Consider the following 19,236-nt stretch of genomic DNA (forward strand, 5'->3'; position numbering starts at 1 on the left):
TACCAAAAGATTTTGATTTGTGTGTTTGACAGGCTGATAGACAAAACAGAGACTACACACAAATACAACTACACACATCTCAAGAGAAATTATGTGTATTTTTCCTCTAATAGGCTAATATATCAAAGTGTGACTTGACCCCCACCTTTCTGTGTGAAACATCCAATCTGTAAATGAAAACTCAGATACACCCTCAGTTATGGCTTAGCTGTCCAAAGGCCAAGGCAGCACAGAAGGTTATTGAAACTGTATAACAGAGTACGGTGCCCTTCCTTGCCAGAGTTTATTTGAGTGTGTGGATGGAGCTGAAGTAGCCCAAGATGTCTGCTAGGATTCTTGTAGCACTGCTGGCTGTGATCTGCGCTGTCTCTGCTCAGTCAGATTTGGAGAACCAGGCTGTGGAGTTCCTGCAGGTTTTCGACGAGGAGGCAACTAAAGAGATCTACCAGTACTCGCTGGCATCATGGGCCTACAACACAAACATCACAAAGGAGAACTCAGACAATCTGGTAAACATTTAAAATTCATGATCAGTGCACACGAGTTAAATGACACAAAAACGCTTGTGGTGTTAGTTACTGGTTAATATAATGTGACCTGTTTTCATTCTACCCAGTTAGAAGCGGGGAAAAATTGGAGCACTTTCTACACCAAAATGTCAGATGAGTCCCAGAGATTCCCCGTTGACCAGATAAAGGATCCAGAAATTAAATTACAGCTCATCTCCCTACAAGACAAAGGCTCTGGTGCCCTTAAGCCGGATGACGCTGCACATGTAAGACACTTGCTCAATTGTTAGATTTCATTCTGTTATAGATATGTGTTCGGATATGTCTTAAAATATATTATTTCTATCTTTGTAAAAGCTGCAACGGCACACGTTTCATCTTCTGGACTACTTCCTAATTGCTTTGCAGCTGCAGTGGGTTTGAGTTCACACGCTAACCATAATGCTTTATCCTTGTGTTTTCTTTTAAATCCACTTGTAGCTGAGTAAGGTCATGAGTGAGATGAACACAATCTACAGCACAGCGACAGTGTGTCTCATTGACGACTCCTTTAACTGCCAGACTTTGGAGCCAGGTAAACTCTGTTTGTAACGAGCAGTCATGTCGACGCGCTTGCCTGCTACTGTCAGCCAGAGTCAGATAAAGTAGTTTATAATTAACAGTACGTTTTTGAACAGAGGATTTACCAAGATACAGTAATCCAGTATGGGACTTAAGTTGTGAAAACTTGTATAATGTTTGAACTTTGACACAAAGAAAATGAAGTACCTGCATGTTTCCGGTGGTTATACTCAACAATTTTGAGGTCTTTAGATTTGATGCTACTTGATAAAACTACTCCACCACATTTTAAAGTGAAATATTCTACTATTCACTATTCACTCACAAGGTCAAAGAGTTACGATTATAGAAATTACAGCTTTTATTCTGGCCTGCCCTGTTAATCATCTCATCACCTGTCCTGGTTGGAAACCAGTGGACTAAACTACCCGAATGTATGTAAAGTAGTTAAGTAGTCAGTTCCACCTCGACCAGCTACAGCAGTAAAATCCTGTTTATAGATTTATGCATTAGAATTAACAAACTAATTATTTCATATAAAGTATATATCAAACATAGGGCATTTTGCTGCAGAACAAGTACTTTTAATTTTAATACTTTGATACATTTTATGCTACTTTTTTTAGGATTTTTTTAAAATCAGTGTTGGGTGCTTGTACACACTATCAGACAGTGGTAGAAGAAGTACTGAGACCCTTTACTTCAGTAAAAGTAGCAATATCACAAGTAAAACTCCTCACACTTACATGCTTTGTAGAACAATGTACTTTAAGTATCAAACGTAAAAGTACTAATTATGCAACATGACTCAGATCAAATTATCATATTGATCATGTATATAATTGAAATATTAATACTAATGTGTATATGTAAGCAGCATTTTAATGTTGTCAAAGGAACTGGTAACTATAACTGTGTGATCACTGTAGTGGACTAAAGAAGTAAGAAGAACTGTCATTACTACTTATTAAAATTAGAGTACAAGTGCAGTAGAGTTGAGCAAATGTACTCACTTACATCCCACCACTGCTATAATGTTGTTTTAGTACAAACTTCCTCCTTGCAGTTTTTTTGTTTTTTGTTTTTACTGATTTGATTAAAAGACCAACATTTATCTGAGAAGCGTTCCTCTGTTTGCAGGCCTGGAGCACGTAATGGCCAACAGCCGAAACTACTCCGAGCGTCTGCACGTGTGGGAGGGCTGGAGGAGAGAGGTGGGGAAGAGGATGAGGCCTCTGTACGAAGACTACGTGGATCTGAAGAATGAAGCCTCCAAACTAAACGGTGATGCATCTCAAAGAAAAGATGCTGCGTGATGTAGTGATGCTTTAGCGTATTATTACGAGGAGCTTAACACATCCAATTAATATAATGGACATACTTTGACCATAAGTGTATCAAGGAACTGATAGTTTACCCCTAAACCTCTCTGATTTATGTACGCTTAAAGGTTTTCAAGACTATGGAGCTTATTGGAGATATAACTATGAGACCATTGAAGAGGACCCTCAGCTCAAGTACACCGGAGATCAGCTGATGAAAGACGTCGATTCTATATACAACCAGGTACAGGTCTTTTGATTGTTTCATGTTTCAGAGAATCTACATTAACGAGAGTAAGAATGTACAGTTTGTTACTGATTGTGTGAAGTAATTAACCTCGGTCATTTTTTTCACAGATCCTGCCCTTATATAAAGAGCTGCATGCCTACGTGAGAGCCAGACTCATGAAGGTCTACAAAGAAGGCATTGATCCAGAAGGACCTCTGCCAGCCCACCTGCTGGGTATGTTGAGGATTTCATCCACGAGTGTCAATTAGTCCCGTCAGAAGCATCCCCTTGCAAATATTAACCTGACTGATATTATAAGTATGAGTTTGGGGCAGAAAGTCCTTATAGTCGCAAAGCAAACATGACATAGTCAACAGCATCATGAGATTTATCATAATGAAAGATTCAGAGCTTTATTGTCATGTATAGACAAACTTGCCGTCCTCTTTAATTATCATCCAAAGAATAAAAATAACTCAACTGTAAAAGAGGAAGTTAGAAATGGAGGACACAAGCGGAGAAGGGGAACAAAAATTTCTTTGCTAAATATAAAAATAGTATTATTTATTTAATGGGAATACTTTCTTTATTAGAGTCATTGTTGATGAACATACTAGGTATGTCCTTTCTTTATTTGTAAAATCACTTCATCAGGTGGAGTGAGGCCTTAGTGCCACACACACCATGTCTAAACGTGAATCTTTGCACCATATCAACCCCCGTCCTATCCTCTGATGTAATGCTTGTTTCAATTTAAGTAGGTTGTGCCTTGTCTGTTCACGTTAAATCGCCTGTGTGTTGTTAGGTAACAATAGGTAGTGTCAAAATGGCAAAATTGTACAAAAACAGTCCATTGTGCAGTAGAGCAAGTCCAACATGTGACAGCAATTCGCACTGGTATGATATCATCATGAATTGCTTTACAAAATAATCAGTGCATAAAAGTACATCACAGTACTGCAGATAAAACACATATATGTTAATGTCTCAGTTTAAAGAGTGCACTTTCAGAACAGGTAGACTTGTAAGATCTGAACGTTCATGACAGTTTTAATTCCAGTCATCTTGTGAACTGAGCTTTACATATGTATTTTGAAGCATTAAAAGTCTTGTGCACTTGTTAGATCTAATAAAGACATAATGCTCATCTTTAAATGCTATTTAGTGAGTTTTTTGGTTGTTTAAAGGCAACAATACAGATCAATATTGTTACATTGGAAAAAGAAAGAAACTACATACATGTGACTGAGGTCTACTGTAGGAAAAACATCTCAGAGTACTTAGAGGACTTAAAGTGAAGAATAATTATCGTTCCTGTTGATTGTTAAGGTGACATGTGGGGACGATTCTGGACCAACCTGTACCCTCTGTCAATCCCCTATCCTGACAGACCAGATATTGATGTCAGCAAAACTATGGTGGAGAAGGTACAATGCAGTTGATTCTGTTATTCTGTTTGTATGTCAATATTATCATATTAATATCAATGAAACGAAAAAGAGATATTTAAAACCCATTTTTCCATATTGGCACTGAAAACAAATGTCAACTTGAATTTCAGGGTTGGACTGAGCTTAGGTTTTTCAAAGAAGCAGAGCAGTTCTTCATGAGTATTGGCCTGTACGAGATGTTTCCAGGCTTCTGGAATGACTCCATGCGGGTGAAGCCTGATGATGGACGCAAGGTGGTCTGTCACCCCACAGCCTGGGACATGGGGAACAGAGAGGACTTTAGGTAGGATAAATCCACAGACATTCTCACACACATACATACACTACTCACAAAAAGTTAGGGATATTCGACTTTCAGGTGAAATTTATGGAAAATGGAAAAAGTTAATGCGACAGTGATATTATATCATGAAAGTAGGGCATTTAAGTATCAGCATGCAATGGTAGTTTCTTCATTTTAAACAATTTATTGAAAGAAAAGCTAACAACAGTGGTAGGTATACCACAACAAAAAATTTTCGGTGTCTCAATAAATTGGGATGTGGCCAAAGGACGTCCACTCCTCTCCTTTCTGTGACTCTTCCAGTCACTCTGTATCGCTGTTACAACCTCCTGATGACACTCTGTGACCCTCTAAGCTCAGTGAACACCTCCGTCTGAGGACTTCCTGTTTGAAGCCTCGCAATGGCGAGGTGCTGCTGATCAACTGTTAGGTGTCGTCTTGGTCTCATGATGTCAGAATGTGAACAGCAGGATGAGGAGGACTGTTTAAATACCAATTCTAACTGAAGCAGGAAATGTATTGGTGGATTCATGGATCAAACCTGTTGTGAATGTTGCTGTTAAGCTTCTTGTTAGAGAACAGCAACTTGTGCAAAAAGTACTGAAACACTGAACAGTTGGACATGTGCATTCAAAGGTTTAGAGAAGGTCACATTAAGTTCACCTGGAAAGGTTAGAATGCATTTTAGGTTCATCCTGAAATTTCACCCGAAAGCCGAATATCTCTAACTTCTTGTGAGTAGTGTATGCTGCCAGTTTGGAACAAGTCTCAGAAACAGAGCTAAATGTTGCTACAAGTCTCAGATGTTGAAATTTTGGACTCTAAAATGGAATGAGAAATTCTCCAAAAAAAAAAAAAAAATTATTTCCAGAAGCGATGATTTATGTGGGTTTTCTTGTGCTGTTTTGAAAAATCAGTAATCTATTTGTAGTACACGAGAGCCATAAATATGAACTTTCTGGAACCATGATGTTAATTAATCTCTGAGTCATTCTTTCCCGCTGATAAAGATAACCAAAAGTCTTTATGTTGTCAAATATTAATCCATATAGCTGCCTCAGCATTAACTGTGTTGGACGTTTGAGTGTGTCCAGCAGCAGCATTTGTCCTCATGCAAAATATAACTCTATTGCTCCTCCAGTGTCCGTTTGGATTAAAACGACTGAAACCTCCTCCTCTATCTTTTATAATCATTTATTTTATTGACTGTGGCCTTCAGTGTTTGTTACATCTGACTTATCAGAAACATGTTATTGCGCTGACTGTTTTATTGGTACAGTATAACTAATATGGCCTCGTGCCGTGTCTGTGTCACACATGCTGACACCAACACTTTCTTCAGGATCAAAATGTGCACCGAGGTCACCATGGACGACTTCCTCACAGTGCACCATGAGATGGGTCACAACCAGTACCAGATGGCTTACCGTGAGCTGTCCTACCTCCTGAGGGACGGCGCCAACGAGGGCTTCCACGAGGCCGTCGGAGAGATCATGTCCCTCTCTGCCGCAACGCCGAAACACCTGCAGAGCCTAGACCTCCTGCCTGTTGACTTCATTTATGATAATGGTACTGTTGATGTAGATAACAATGACAGTTAATAAAACAAAGAAATATGGATTCAGCAGAACATTATAGCTGCTATTATAGTTTAAATTAACAATGGATGAAATGACTGTCATGAATCATGTTTATGAACTATGAGTGAGAGAGAAGTTTTTCAAGCCCACTGGACTCCATTGACAAAAACAGTAATTTTACCTCACAGAACGTGGGAGTGGCTGGTCTAATGCTGTATCCGTCAGTTGGTTTGTGTCGTTGTGTGCCACATAAATATTACAGTTTCTGTCAAAGGAGTCTGGTGGCTTTGAACCAAGCGCTGTAACAGCTATTTCTGGTCAAACAAACAGTGGCCAAAACAAGCACTTTTAGTGGATATACTTTGATCAGGTATTGTCTACTATTGGACTAATTCCAAAAGTTTTTGTGCTTAGTTGTCCTTTAACGCATAAAGCATAACATGACCTGGGGCTCTCTGCTAACTGTTATACAACCTGTCATTTACTTACAGTGTCTGACATAGGTGTCATATCAAATTCAGAATGCTAAACACTTCTGTAAACTGCTGTAAACTCATTGAAATGTCCCAAAAAAGAATTAACTTTCCACTGTAAAAATGATGCTTCAGTGCCCTTTCTAGACAAGAGGTCTGAGCATAATTTCTAATAGGTTGGTTGGAAGTTTTCTTTATCATTAACTGTTTTTTTGCCTTGCAGAAACGGAAATCAACTTCCTGCTGAAACAGGCGCTCACTATCGTGTCCACATTGCCGTTCACCTACATGCTGGAGAAATGGAGGTGGCAGGTGTTTGCAGGGGACATCACCAAGGATGAGTGGATGAAGCAGTGGTGGGAGATGAAGTAAGCAGAGAGTTAGATGAAGCATCTGTAAATAATCCAGTTAATGTGAATGGTCATGACATCAAAAGTGGACGTGTTGCAGACAAGTACTGCGGCTTCTCGTGTTGTGTAACCTCAACAGCTGCTTCGCTGCAGATGTGTGGCTGCATCAGGCCTGACTCTCTATCCTGTCATAACAGGAGGGAGCTGGTAGGGGTGGTGGAGCCCGTGCCAAGAGATGAGACCTACTGCGACCCGCCTGCTCTGTTCCATGTATCTGGAGATTATTCTTTCATAAGGTAACACTCCTGCTGTAAAGCTGCATTTTGGGAAAATGAAAGCATAACTCCTGCTTCTTTGAACCTGGATCAGCTTTGCCAAGAGGGTTGTGTTTGTGTTTGAGTTGGCAGGATATTTCAAAAGCCTGTTAACGTATTTCAGTATAAACTGATGGAAAGTCGAGGAACAAAAAATGGATTTTTGATGCAGAGCCGTTTCCTCAATACTCAACATTTCACAATCAAGCATTTTTAAAGTTTTTTGCCATTTTCTGGTGGGTGAGCTCCTGTATGTACTTTATGTTGATCTAGATTAAATTTTTCTTGCTTGAATGTATTATCAACTCCTCCATCACTCCTCTTTGACCCTCAGTGCTCGCCTCATAAATTTTTATTGGCCAAAGCCATGTGGCTACCAGGCAGCAGAGCAAAATCTGTGTGCAATCACATGGCCGACAATCACTTTATGCCCTCTGCCACCATCCCCTCATTGAAATGACAGGAGGTGGAGAGTTTCTGTGCGGCAGTGTGAAAGCCACTTTAAATGCAATCCAGACTGAAAACTATTTCTCCTAATCTCATCTGACATCACTTGTGTTGTTTGTGAATACAGGTACTTCACAAGAACCATCTACCAGTTTCAGTTCCATAAAGCGCTCTGCGATGCAGCTAACCATACTGGTGCCCTGTCTACATGTGACATCACTAATTCTACCGAGGCAGGAACTAAGTTGAGGTATGGGAGACGGGTCCTGTGACGGAATCAGATGAAGTTATTGTAGTTATTCCTTCAATCTAACCATTTAAAATCAAAAGAGAGCATTTTGTAGCATCTTTTCTGTAGCATTGAAAATGACAGTAGTGTGGTTCACATGTATAAATGCAGCAGTAATTTCTCATCCATCATCGTCAATGCTTTCTGTTAGGAATATGTTAGAGCTGGGAAGGTCCCAGTCCTGGACCAGGGCTTTGCGTACAATATCTGGTGATATTCGGATGGACGCTCAACCACTGTTGGACTATTTCCAAAAACTTCATGTCTGGCTGAAGGAGGAGAATCAGAAAAACAACAGGACCGTAGGCTGGGAGACAGAAGTAGATCCATGTGAGTACAACAATTGCTCTGATTGAGGATTACTGCTAAAATAACAATCAAAGTTCTTAAAGGAATAGTTTGACATTTGAAGTAACAAGCGTATTTGCTTTTTGACGCTGAGAGTTAAAAGAGAAGATAAATGTGATGAAAGCTGCTACAGCTGGTTAGTTTAGCTTAGCACAAACGGGGGAAACAGCTAGCCTGGCTCAATATATCACCTCTAAGCTCATTAAAAAAACACAATATATCTTGTTTGTGAAATCTGTACAAAAAAATTAAATGATAGAATAAACATGGGGGGACTATATATCTATATTTATTATACTGTGTTGTTGAATACTTGATTCTGATTGGTCAATCACAGCATTCTACGGCCTGTTATTTCTCTATGACAGACTCTTGCTATGGATGCCGTTCTGATAACAAAAGCCATGAAATCATTTTTCTATGAAGAAGACAATTTTTAAGTCCGTATCTTGTCTCAAACTGTTGATTTCTTTAGTAGGAAGCTGTTTAATAAGCAGGATAACGTCCTGCATCACCCTGTGGGGGTTCATTTTGCTCATTGTTCATTATCCCATACCAGTAATATCCTGAAGTGTTGTCATCACTTGGTCTTTGTATGCATTAAACAATAGAGATATAAAGTGTAAATTACAGTTTTAGAGTTGAGATTTCAGAGCCACATCGTGTTTATCCACAGTACACACAATTTACTCATCTAGACTTGACAAACAACTGTCTCACCATTACGTAATAACTGTGAGTAAAAAAAAAAAATACCCTGATGTTACGTCTGTTGAAACTTTTGCTGTGGTGCTTAACGAAAAGGCACTGAAGTTTTAAAAAATCCCTGAGGACATTTACAGGGAAGTACAAAAAGCACAGACATTAGTCACTGGTGTTTTCATGATCAAGCCACAATAATTTACTAGAATGCACATTTCCTGAAGATGGTTGATTGCTTGCTTGAAGGTCTGTGATTGCTGCAAGCTGTAGCTGCTGTACAGGTTACCATAAATATGTTGCAATCAGAGTTCTGGCAGTCCGTGTGTATTTGGCCACATCAATAACATTCTGTTAGAAAATTATAGACATAACATTTGAGGATTTCTGAAAACAAATGAGTGAGTTGTGTAAAAATAAAATATGTGAAGTACCACGTTTGGTGAGGATTGGATGAAATATGGAGAATAGGAAAGGAAAAATGTCCAACTTATATCACTGAATTAATGATTTGATTTGTTTACAGATTCCAAGTATGGCATAAAAGTGAGAGTAAGTTTGAAAGCTGCCATGGGCAATCACGCTGTGAGTATTATTATTGATTATCAGTGTTATAACTGTATAAAGGTTACAATATCTGACTACATTAGAGATGAATTCTGATATTTGATATTATGGTGTTAAGTATGAACTAAAATGTGTTTCAGTATTCCTGGAACAGCAACGAGATGTTCCTGTTCAAGGCCAACATTGCGTATGCCCTGAGGCAATACTACAGCCAAAAGAACCAGAACATTTCCTTCACGTCAGTATCAACTGCTAAACCAGAAATATAGAAATACTGTATGCTTTGTTTTCCTCCAACAATCTATTGTTACCACGTTTATTTGAGAGCGTTGCTTTTCTCGTTTTGCACCTGCAGATCAGAGAATGTCCTCACGTATGAGGAGACCTCCAGAGTCTCCTTCTACGTTGTTGTCACCAGCCCAGCGAGTCCCTCCATATATATTCCAAAGGCGGTTGTGGAGGCTGCCATACGGTGAGGCACTCGCTTCAATTTTGATACATACAGAATATTCCAAAACAACGTGTGCAATATACTTGTTTTGTTTTACTCTTAACGTTTCACAGACCCCCTAAACAACTGTACTAGCTGAGCTAATTACATTTATTTTTAATTAAATTAGCACTAGGGAACGCAATGTTGGTCGGTCGGGCCACCACTTTGGTCCACACTTAAATATCTCAACAACTACGGGATGGATTGCCGTGACATTTTGTTCAGACATTCATGGAGGATAAATCCTGTTACCTTTGGTGATGCTCTGACTTTTCTTTTCAATCAGCTGCTTCAACAGCTACTAGATGGATTGACACAGGTCCCAGACAATGAATCACCATGACAACTATTTTGGTTCATGTCCTCCTCAGGCTGAACTGCAATCATTTATTTGTTAACTTTGTTAACACCATCATCATCAGGGGAATTTTTTTAGTTTAAACAGCATCTTGGCTAATGGCCAATTCCTGCAAACATTCCCATCAGCCTCAGCTATACTTCAGTGGTAATTAACAAGAGTTAGCATGTCAACATGATAAACTAGCATAGTGAACATGGTAAATATTTTACCTGCTACACATCAGGATGTCATTGTGAGCACATTAATATGCCAATTCTAGCGTTTACCTCAAAGCACTGCAGTGTTTATGGCACAACCTCACAGAGCTGAGCTGCAGGCTCATAGTCTAGCATTTTTTAACCTCTAACACAATGATTACAGTTAAATTGCTTCCTGCTCTAATGTATCTAATCAACTCTGTGTGACATTTCCCTGGAGACATTTAATAGATGTCAGTAATAATAAACCCATTTGGATATTGATCCCAGGTTATGTCGAGGCCGAATCAACGATGCCTTCCAGCTGGATGACTGGACCCTGGAGTTTGTCGGTATCCTACCCACACTGGCCCCTCCCGTGAAGCAGCCGGTGGAGGTGTGGCTGGTGGTATTTGGGGTGGTCATGGGAGTTGTGGTGATAGCGGGCGCCTACCTTGTCATCTCTGGTGTCATTGAGCGCAAAAAGTGAGTTTGAGACTGAGACCCATCTCTTGCTATGTTAAACCAGATATTTGCACGCATGTGAGACATGTTATGTTCCTTTTTTTGTGTTTGTAGGAAATCTGCCAACGCAGGTGTGGAGAATCCCTACGAATCAAACACCGATGAACAAATTAACAAAGCCTTCGAGGACAGTGACGATGAACAAACTGGATTCTGAGCTCACTGAAGAGTAGAGGGAAGGTGTCCTCGGTGCTTATCTACATCAGACTTGCTCTTGTACGGCCTTTCCTTCTTTCACCAGTGTTGTAAGGCCTCCTATCAAACATAACTGTAAACGTGTAAATGTGTGAAAGTTTGTTGTCAAGGATTTTGACCCTCACAGATAGTCATTGTTTAGTGAACACCTTTGTGAGAAGCACACTTAGCTGTAGTATACTAAATGTACTTTCTTGTGAATGTATTCAAAGTGTGCTGCTATTTTAACTAATGTTTTAACAGTATATACGTAGTACAACTTAACATACTCAACAAGTTCACTTGGCTATTTTGAGACTCCATTAAGTTGTAATTAAGTGTATTTAAGTATATGTTTTTTTGGAATAATGATGGAAATTCATCTTGTCCTTTGTGTATACTTAAATTATATCAACTGATGTTTTTGGACAAATTAATTAATTAATATGTGTGTCCATTAACCATTATCATGACTTAATGGTGTCTGAGAAGTCAGGTGCACTTAAGTTGTAATATGTAACATTAAAATGTCTAAAAATGATTAGACCTATGTTTTATATTTAATTTAGTTGTGTACTTATTGTACACTTATTTCAAATGTGTCAATAATTCACTTCAGGTAACGGCCCGTTTCATTTGATCGCTTGTCAATGATGTCATATCCCCTGTACCGCTCTAGTTGCTATAACTGCTGTAGATGATGTTTTTTAACTGTAATACAGCATTTATTATTTTCTCCACATAGTGTCATTTTCTTTCATTAATTGCAGCCACAGTAATCCACTAGCAGCTAATGCGTACTATAACATGATATCACAACAACATTCAACAGGATCATAAAGTTATTTTTAGTATGATTGCTTTGACCAAGGATAACAGTAATAAAAGTGTAGTAATCACTCCACACTTTTGAGTACAATTAAAATATATTACTACATTCACTGTACATTTAAAAACCACCCCTGAAAATGTGATTTAATTTTATTAGTTTCAAGCTTTATTTCCAGTACAGGTCCTTTCAGAGGGCTAAAGTATTTTTCTAATGTTGATTTCCGATTTTCCCTATTTATTGATTTGCAGATTATTACATTTGCCTCATTCATAATATCCTACCTTTGATCTTACTATTGTGATGTGGACTCTGTGTCATACAGCTCACATTTAAAATAGTTGATCAAATGAACAAGAATCACGTCCATATTACTTTTTGATATTTAACATTCTGTAAAAGGCTTTGATGGTGAGACATTTTTGTAATGCTATTTGATACTTTTATTTTGAAATATCACATTAAATTTGTTGAAAATATTTCATGTATATTACTAAAATGTTGCATTTTCAAAAATCTTGTTGTATAGAATGTGTAGAATACATGGTTTACCGATGCTAGTATGTATTACTCAATTAAAATATGTGTGTGTACATTTTAGGTGGCCAAAGATCACAATGTGCTAATAGAAGAGTAATACATTTATACATGTTGGCATTACATGATCAAAGGCTCAAAGTCTGTATTATCAAAAGAATTTTACAAATATCCCTTGTATGACAGTTTACATGTATACAGTACATAAAACATAATATAACCAGTCATTAAGAACTAAATGTTTGTGCTATTGTTTATAGTTATAGTTTATACCATATGCAGTTTTGATTATCTCTTATTAACGTACAGTAGAAAAAGTTAAAAGTCATCACATGTTTCATCACCTTGGTTTTTCTCAAAATTATTTTGAATATGATTTTTTTGAAATAAAGTATCTGGAACACAAAATATTCACACTTGTAAAAATCCATTAGCCTTAAAGTTCACTTTAAACAACAAAATTGATAACCAAAGATGCTGTCACATATCTAAGTCTGGATCACACACATATACACACACACACAAAATATTTTTTAATTGTATATAATTGTATGATACATATCTACGCACTTCTGCAATAGCAGAATTTGACACAGTGACGTGGGGTGGCTCAAACAAAAGAGCTTCTCTCATGTTTTTTCTTTTGTTGAATATCACCTTTAAGTCCCAAATAAAGTCCACGAAAGAATTTTAAATGTTAAGCTGACTTGACTGAGAACCGGGAAATACGCCTGAAGAAAGTGACTCTCCATCACTTCCGAATGATGAAGAGGAATGATTGATCTTCCTTCCCTTCATCCAGGGTTCCCATTCCCACTGAGTCTGTGTTGACAGTGTGGATGAACCAGCCACGGTGCACAGCTGACTCAAACGTCCGCTGTTTTGACCGATCAGCCTTCATGTAGAAGATGAAGGACATGGTGCTCTCATCTTTCTTGGAGATCTGCTTCAGCCTCTGCTTTTCACATGTCTGCAACAACAACCGTGTGAATATCCATTACTTTGCTTGCAATCATCACAATCATTTACTCTCTGTAACACTCGCAGTTTAAAAAAATTCTTTATAACACACAATAATAGCGAGGATGGATATTGGTCCATCACTTTGGTCCAGACTGATATACCTCAACAAACCTTGTGATGGAGTAAAATTTTGGATTGAGGCACTACACATAGTTTCCCGATATATTATCCAACTGACTTTGGTGATCCACTTCCTCTAGTGCCATCATTAGATTGAAGATTTAATCTGTGCAGTACTAAGTTAAACCTTCAACTGCACAGGCTAAATGGATACTGAATATATGTGCCATCTATGTGAATATGCTGCTCAGTTAATAAAGATTTTTCCACTTCAGTTTGCAGACAGGACAGAATCTTTCAAGTGATGAAGTTTCCCGTCATTAGTGTTAGAGTCCAGACTGGAATATCTAAACAACTTTTAGATGGATTGCCCTTTAAATTACATTCATGGTGTCATGAGGACTAACCGAACAGACTTTGGTGACTTTTCAATCAATCAATCAATCTTTATTTATAGAGCGCCAATTCACAACAGCGTTATCTCAAGACGCTTTACATAAAGAGCAGGTCTAGACCAAACTCTTTAATTAGAGAGAGACGCAACGATTCAGGAATTCAAAATTAAGGATTCAAGAATTCCCACATGAGCAAGCATCAGATATTATATTGAGCAACAGTGGCAGGAAGAACTCCCCTTTAACGGGAAGAAACCTCGAACAGACCCAGGCTCAATGTGGGCGGCTTCTGTAGGGGTCCACGTTGGGTGGAGGTTGGACAGAGAGAGAGACAGAGAGGGAGAGAGACAACACAAACAGCAACCAACGTACTAGCAGTGACTATAGCACTGACAATAGGAATGTGACTAAAAGATTAGCAGTATGATATTATTGAAAAACATGACGAGTGGCCAAGGATCCGCAGCAGTGATTCATGAAGCAGAGAACCACATCAGCAGGACCAGGACCAGGACGAGGACCAGGATCCACAGGAACCTCATCTGCAGTAGCACCGCTTTCAATAGTTGTCGAGACGTTTCACTCAAAATCACAAATGTCAACGTCATTGTGGCACCAAAGGGACAGTTGTAGGATCACCAAAGTCATAAGGATTCCTCTCCTGGGGACCATGAATGGCTGTACCAAATGGTTTAATGCCAATCCATATAGTAGTTATATATAACAGTACATATGTTTCAGTAAAAATAAGTATCCATCTATATGTTGCGCTACATCAAAAGAAACTTACCTCATGACTTAGAACTACATGAAACAGGTTGATGCACTTGAAATCTACTAACGTGTATATAAATTGACTTATCCAGTAATACCACAGTTATTACCTCCACTTGTAGGAGCACCGTCTCCCCTTCCTTGCAACATTTGAGAAAGCAGTTGGACTCAGTAAAGTTTAGGACCACTGGCATTCCTCTGAAACACCTGTCCAAAAAGTTTGACTTGTAGGAGTAGATGGTGATCATCTCTGTGCAGAAAGGAAATAAAGATAAACATGTTCACAAAGCAATCACCCAATAGAGCATTTTTTGTAGGATGAATCCCTGTCATGTTATTCCAGTGATCAGCTGTTGCTACATTTGACTCTGAGCAACAAACCTGGATTCGGTGAAGTGAAGATGGTCCTCTGCACACAGAGACCTTTTAGGTATTTGTGAGAGGCCACATGTTCGATTGAAACGTTCAACGTCTTTTCCTGCCTGAAACTTGGACCTGAACCTCCTCCTCTTGGAACTGAGAGTGAAACGGGGAACAATCAAACAGAGGGCACGTTCATAATTTAGATCAGTTTTTTTTTTTTAAAGAAGCAAAGGAACAAGTATCTTGACTCCGTTTATCATGGGTGATAATTAATTCCACATTTAGTATTTTATCTTTATATGAGTACGTTTTACCAACAGAAGGAAGTTGTACTGTACACCATAGATCTATAAGGCCATATCACATCTTGTATCTCCAAGAGGTCAACTTTTCAAGAGATTTCTGGACAGCTTATTTAGTTTAAGGGGTACTAAACTTTTCTAAACCCATAAAGGGGCACCTAATCCTCCAGTTCTTCATCTCCATTCTCCATTTTTGGAGATGGTTGTCACAGGACAGCAATGATATGCTTTTATAGCTACTGTAAAGTGTTTTTTTCCTCCACTTTCTCTCTTCAAAACGAGATCTTAATCCCGATAAAAGATACGATACGATAAAAGATACAACACATTAAGATTAAAGCAGTGGTTCAAACTTGTGATCCATTAAAAAAAAACAAACACTGGGGGCTTCTTTCAGTCATCTCTAAGCTTTTAGCTTTTAGTTCCAACAAAGAGAGATTTCCCATCAGATGGTTTCATTTAAAAAACTGTCCAATGGTTCAGAAGAAAAGACCAGATTAGAGAAGCGTCTGAAAAATGTAATACAAATGTGTATATCTGAAGCCTGTTTTTTTCTGCCTTCCAACCCTAATCATCATCTTAAGACCCCTCAGATTTACCTCGTGACCTTTTAGACAGGGTCACAAGATAATGACATACATAACTCCAGCGCTTTCTATTTCTAGTCCTACTTATAAATATATTCAAAAGTAGCGATAATTCAAATTTGTTTAACCAAACCCTAACTAACCAATTAACTACACTGATACGACTGTTAGCATGTAGTAAGAGAAGAGAAGAGAAGAGAAGAGAAGAGAAGAGAAGAGAAGAGAAGAGAAGAGAAGAGAAGAGAAGAGAAAGACCTGACTTACTCACCAAGCGTCACCGTGCTGGATTCCGTCACCACGACAACATCATTAAAGGTGCATCCTGTCCCATAACATCCCTGACAAGAGCTCCCAGTGTCGCAGCCTCTCCCTCTCACAACAGAGATGCTGGTCTTCGTCATGGAAACAATGACCAGATCCCCCCCTTCCCCATTCTCCTCGTTTTCAGCTTGGCAAGCATCCTCAACTAAACCCGCCTCCACGTCATCTTCTCCCTCTTGCCCCACTTCATTCTCCTCCAAGTCTCCCTCCCTCCTCATCTCCATGCTGAAACTGAGTATTGTGGACTCCTTAGAGACAGGATGTAAGATGTCCTCAGCCAAGGGGAACTGCTCAGAGGGCTCCTTCCCCCTGTAAGCCTTATGCACTGTCTGAGGGGGTCAAATACAATTTGCAGAACATCAGCAAATTTCACCTAAAGTCATATTTTCATTCATCCCAATTACTAACGAGATAAAAAACAAGTACAGCTATTGCAAAAAGAGTTCGTGAAGTATATTTTTGAATGTGAATTCTAACGCAGACTTGACTGAGAACTGGGACAGTGACTGAAAGGCTGAGACAGAATAGAGTCTGAAATAGAGGCTTTACCCTTGAAGACGTTCAATGTGCGAGACAGTGGAAGACCGTGAACTCACCAGCATTGGATTTCCCTCAGCTAACATTTGGGCCAACTGCTCAGGTGTGAGATCCTGCACGTCCGTGTTGTTTATCTGCATCAGTTTGTCTCCTTTCCTGAAGAAAAAAAAAAAAAAAAACATATAAGGCAAATTCATACAGTTGTTTATTTACAGGTAATGACAATGTTAATGAGCCATTAACAGGAACAACTCCAGGTCAGCAAGTTGTGAAAAATCTAAGCAGATTTTGTTTCCAAAGAAGCAGCTGATCATGTTACTGTATCTCTATGTGCCACATTATTATGTTCTAATTAAAACTTATTTCATTCTTATTTGATCTGAAGCCAAATAAGGGGTCATACACTCTTACATAAACCATCAGGTCTGCTGCTGCAGATGTTGATAAATCGATTTAACTGCCCTCACAAATGGGTTAATTATTGCTGCAGCAAGTCATTATTAATTGGTCAATTATTTTCATCTGGGAAACATCAAAATTTAGAGAGAATATTCCCGGAAACCAAAATGTTATCTTCAAATGTCCAAAACCAAAAAATTTAAAATCTACTATCATATATGAGACTCAACTTTTTTTTATTATAATGCGCTACAGTGCTCTTAGAATTATAATTAGAAAGTGGTAAGCAGCCAGTCTCACAGTTAGTATTTGTTCTGCTGCATGAATTAACACAATTTTTTACTGTCTACCAGAGTTTGTCTTTGCTTTTAATATTTTCTGTGCTTTCTGTGCTGGCATAAACCCTAGAGATGTTTTGTGTCCTATTGAAGCAATGTCTGAATTGCAGTTATTTCTTTAAAGCTTCTAGTGTTGTTCTTATGGCATTTGTTTTATCATTTGTTTATTTATTTAGTGTTTGCTGCTTTTTTTTTTTGACACAACAAATGTTTTCTTGGACACTTGAAAAAGATGTTCTGTTACATCAGTCTTCGTTAGTCACTTAGACTTGTGGCATAAAAAATATAGCCATATATAAAATTATACCTGACAAAGGATTTTTCTCCACTCCCTTTTTTGTACTTGACCACATTTTCCACTTCATACTGGTGTTTTCCTTCTTGGATCATATGGCCGATCAGCACGCCACCCTTAACCAGAGAATCCTGCCATTTAAGAATAAATAACTTAATTTCTATTAACATCAACCAATATATACAATCATACAATATAACAGGATTCACTATTTAAGATTTTCTCACCCACCTTTAGATCCATGGCGCTGACAGCGTCCGCTGCTGATAATGTCTGAAGCCGACACCGGAGACAGTGACGCTCTTATAAAGCTCTCACTGTGTTTGTGCTTCTGCTTCACATGAACAGAAAGGGAAGTGGGAGCGAGGGGTCCCTGTCTTGGATGTGGAACTGATGTCAGAAGAGGAAGTAAATGAAGATTAGTAAATCTTGAATAAAAAAAGAAGACAGTGTGATTTTGTCAGAAAACAGAACTTGTGACAAATATGGGGAGGTGAGAATTCAACTATCAAGAGTTTTTATTTTACCGTTAAGATGCTAACAGAGGTCTGGCTTGTGAAAGTTACCACTTAAATGATGTTAACTTTCCCTCACACGCACCATCATTCAGTGTAGTCGACAACAACTCAAACAGTAAACACCTCTTATTAAACCCTTTTTGTTCCTTTACTGGATGTTCACTCCTTTCATTCATTGACAGCAACAACCTGGTGGCTTTGTTACCGTCAAAAGCATAAAGACATTAAATCCTGACTAGAAAGAAGGGGAAACGACAACCGTCTATTCTATACTGTGTCACATTAAACATGAGAAGAAGTGGAAGAATATTACTTCCTCTTTGACTATAACTTACCCTGCAGTGAGGAAACAATATAAATGATAGTGTGTGTAGTACACCTAAAAACGGAAGGTATGAATGAACAGTTCTTCACAAACTGTAAGTTTCGTCAGTTTGTTTATGTCACGGTGATATCACTACTGGTTTTTGATTTGTTTAACTGCTTTTACTTTTACTAGCCTGCATCACATTGATCCGCTTTTTCACCACATCCAACATCTAAAAATGTGGTATTCTGTTTACAATGTGCTCTACTTTATGTCATTGGGTATTGTACCAGAGTTGAGTGGCCATCACTGTATGTGAGCAGACGTATGCACTCGCTCACTTTTATGTGCAAATATCTCCTTGGGATGGCACCTCCAAGTAAGGGGATCTTGTTTGGAAGACAAATTTAAAGGTGCCCCGTGGTGGTTTCTTAAACACAAATGTATGCGTACATTCATCATTTCTCACGAAAATACACGGTATGCATCCATGAGGTCTA

General features: G+C 38.6%; 2 protein-coding genes across 2 annotated transcripts; one reads left to right on the forward strand and one right to left on the reverse strand.

Annotated features, from left to right (window-relative positions):
- The first annotated feature begins 219 nt into the window (after positions 1-219).
- On the forward strand, positions 220-11,593 carry ace2 (angiotensin I converting enzyme 2). The gene is made up of 18 exons (XM_070834101.1): positions 220-509; positions 617-775; positions 990-1,083; positions 2,211-2,354; positions 2,521-2,636; positions 2,750-2,855; positions 3,951-4,048; positions 4,183-4,355; positions 5,698-5,924; positions 6,632-6,776; positions 6,956-7,054; positions 7,647-7,769; positions 7,960-8,138; positions 9,382-9,440; positions 9,563-9,660; positions 9,778-9,894; positions 10,744-10,938; positions 11,032-11,593. Exons 1-18 carry the CDS (start codon positions 321-323, stop codon positions 11,132-11,134), a joined length of 2,424 nt encoding a protein of 807 aa, XP_070690202.1. The 5' UTR covers positions 220-320; the 3' UTR covers positions 11,135-11,593.
- Positions 11,594-12,452: 859 nt separating this feature from the next.
- Positions 12,453-18,199, reverse strand: LOC139199567 (uncharacterized). Its single transcript, XM_070828620.1, has 7 exons — positions 18,143-18,199; positions 17,924-18,042; positions 16,939-17,035; positions 16,290-16,671; positions 15,151-15,285; positions 14,880-15,019; positions 12,453-13,487 (listed from the first exon to the last, which is right to left on the reverse strand). The coding sequence occupies exons 1-7, from the start codon at positions 18,152-18,154 to the stop codon at positions 13,269-13,271; spliced, it is 1,104 nt and encodes a 367-aa protein (XP_070684721.1). The 5' UTR covers positions 18,155-18,199; the 3' UTR covers positions 12,453-13,268.
- Positions 18,200-19,236: the final 1,037 nt, after the last annotated feature.

Source organism: Pempheris klunzingeri, chromosome 1 (genome assembly GCF_042242105.1).
Source record: "Pempheris klunzingeri isolate RE-2024b chromosome 1, fPemKlu1.hap1, whole genome shotgun sequence".
In the NCBI taxonomy this organism is placed as follows: Eukaryota; Metazoa; Chordata; class Actinopteri; order Acropomatiformes; family Pempheridae; genus Pempheris; species Pempheris klunzingeri.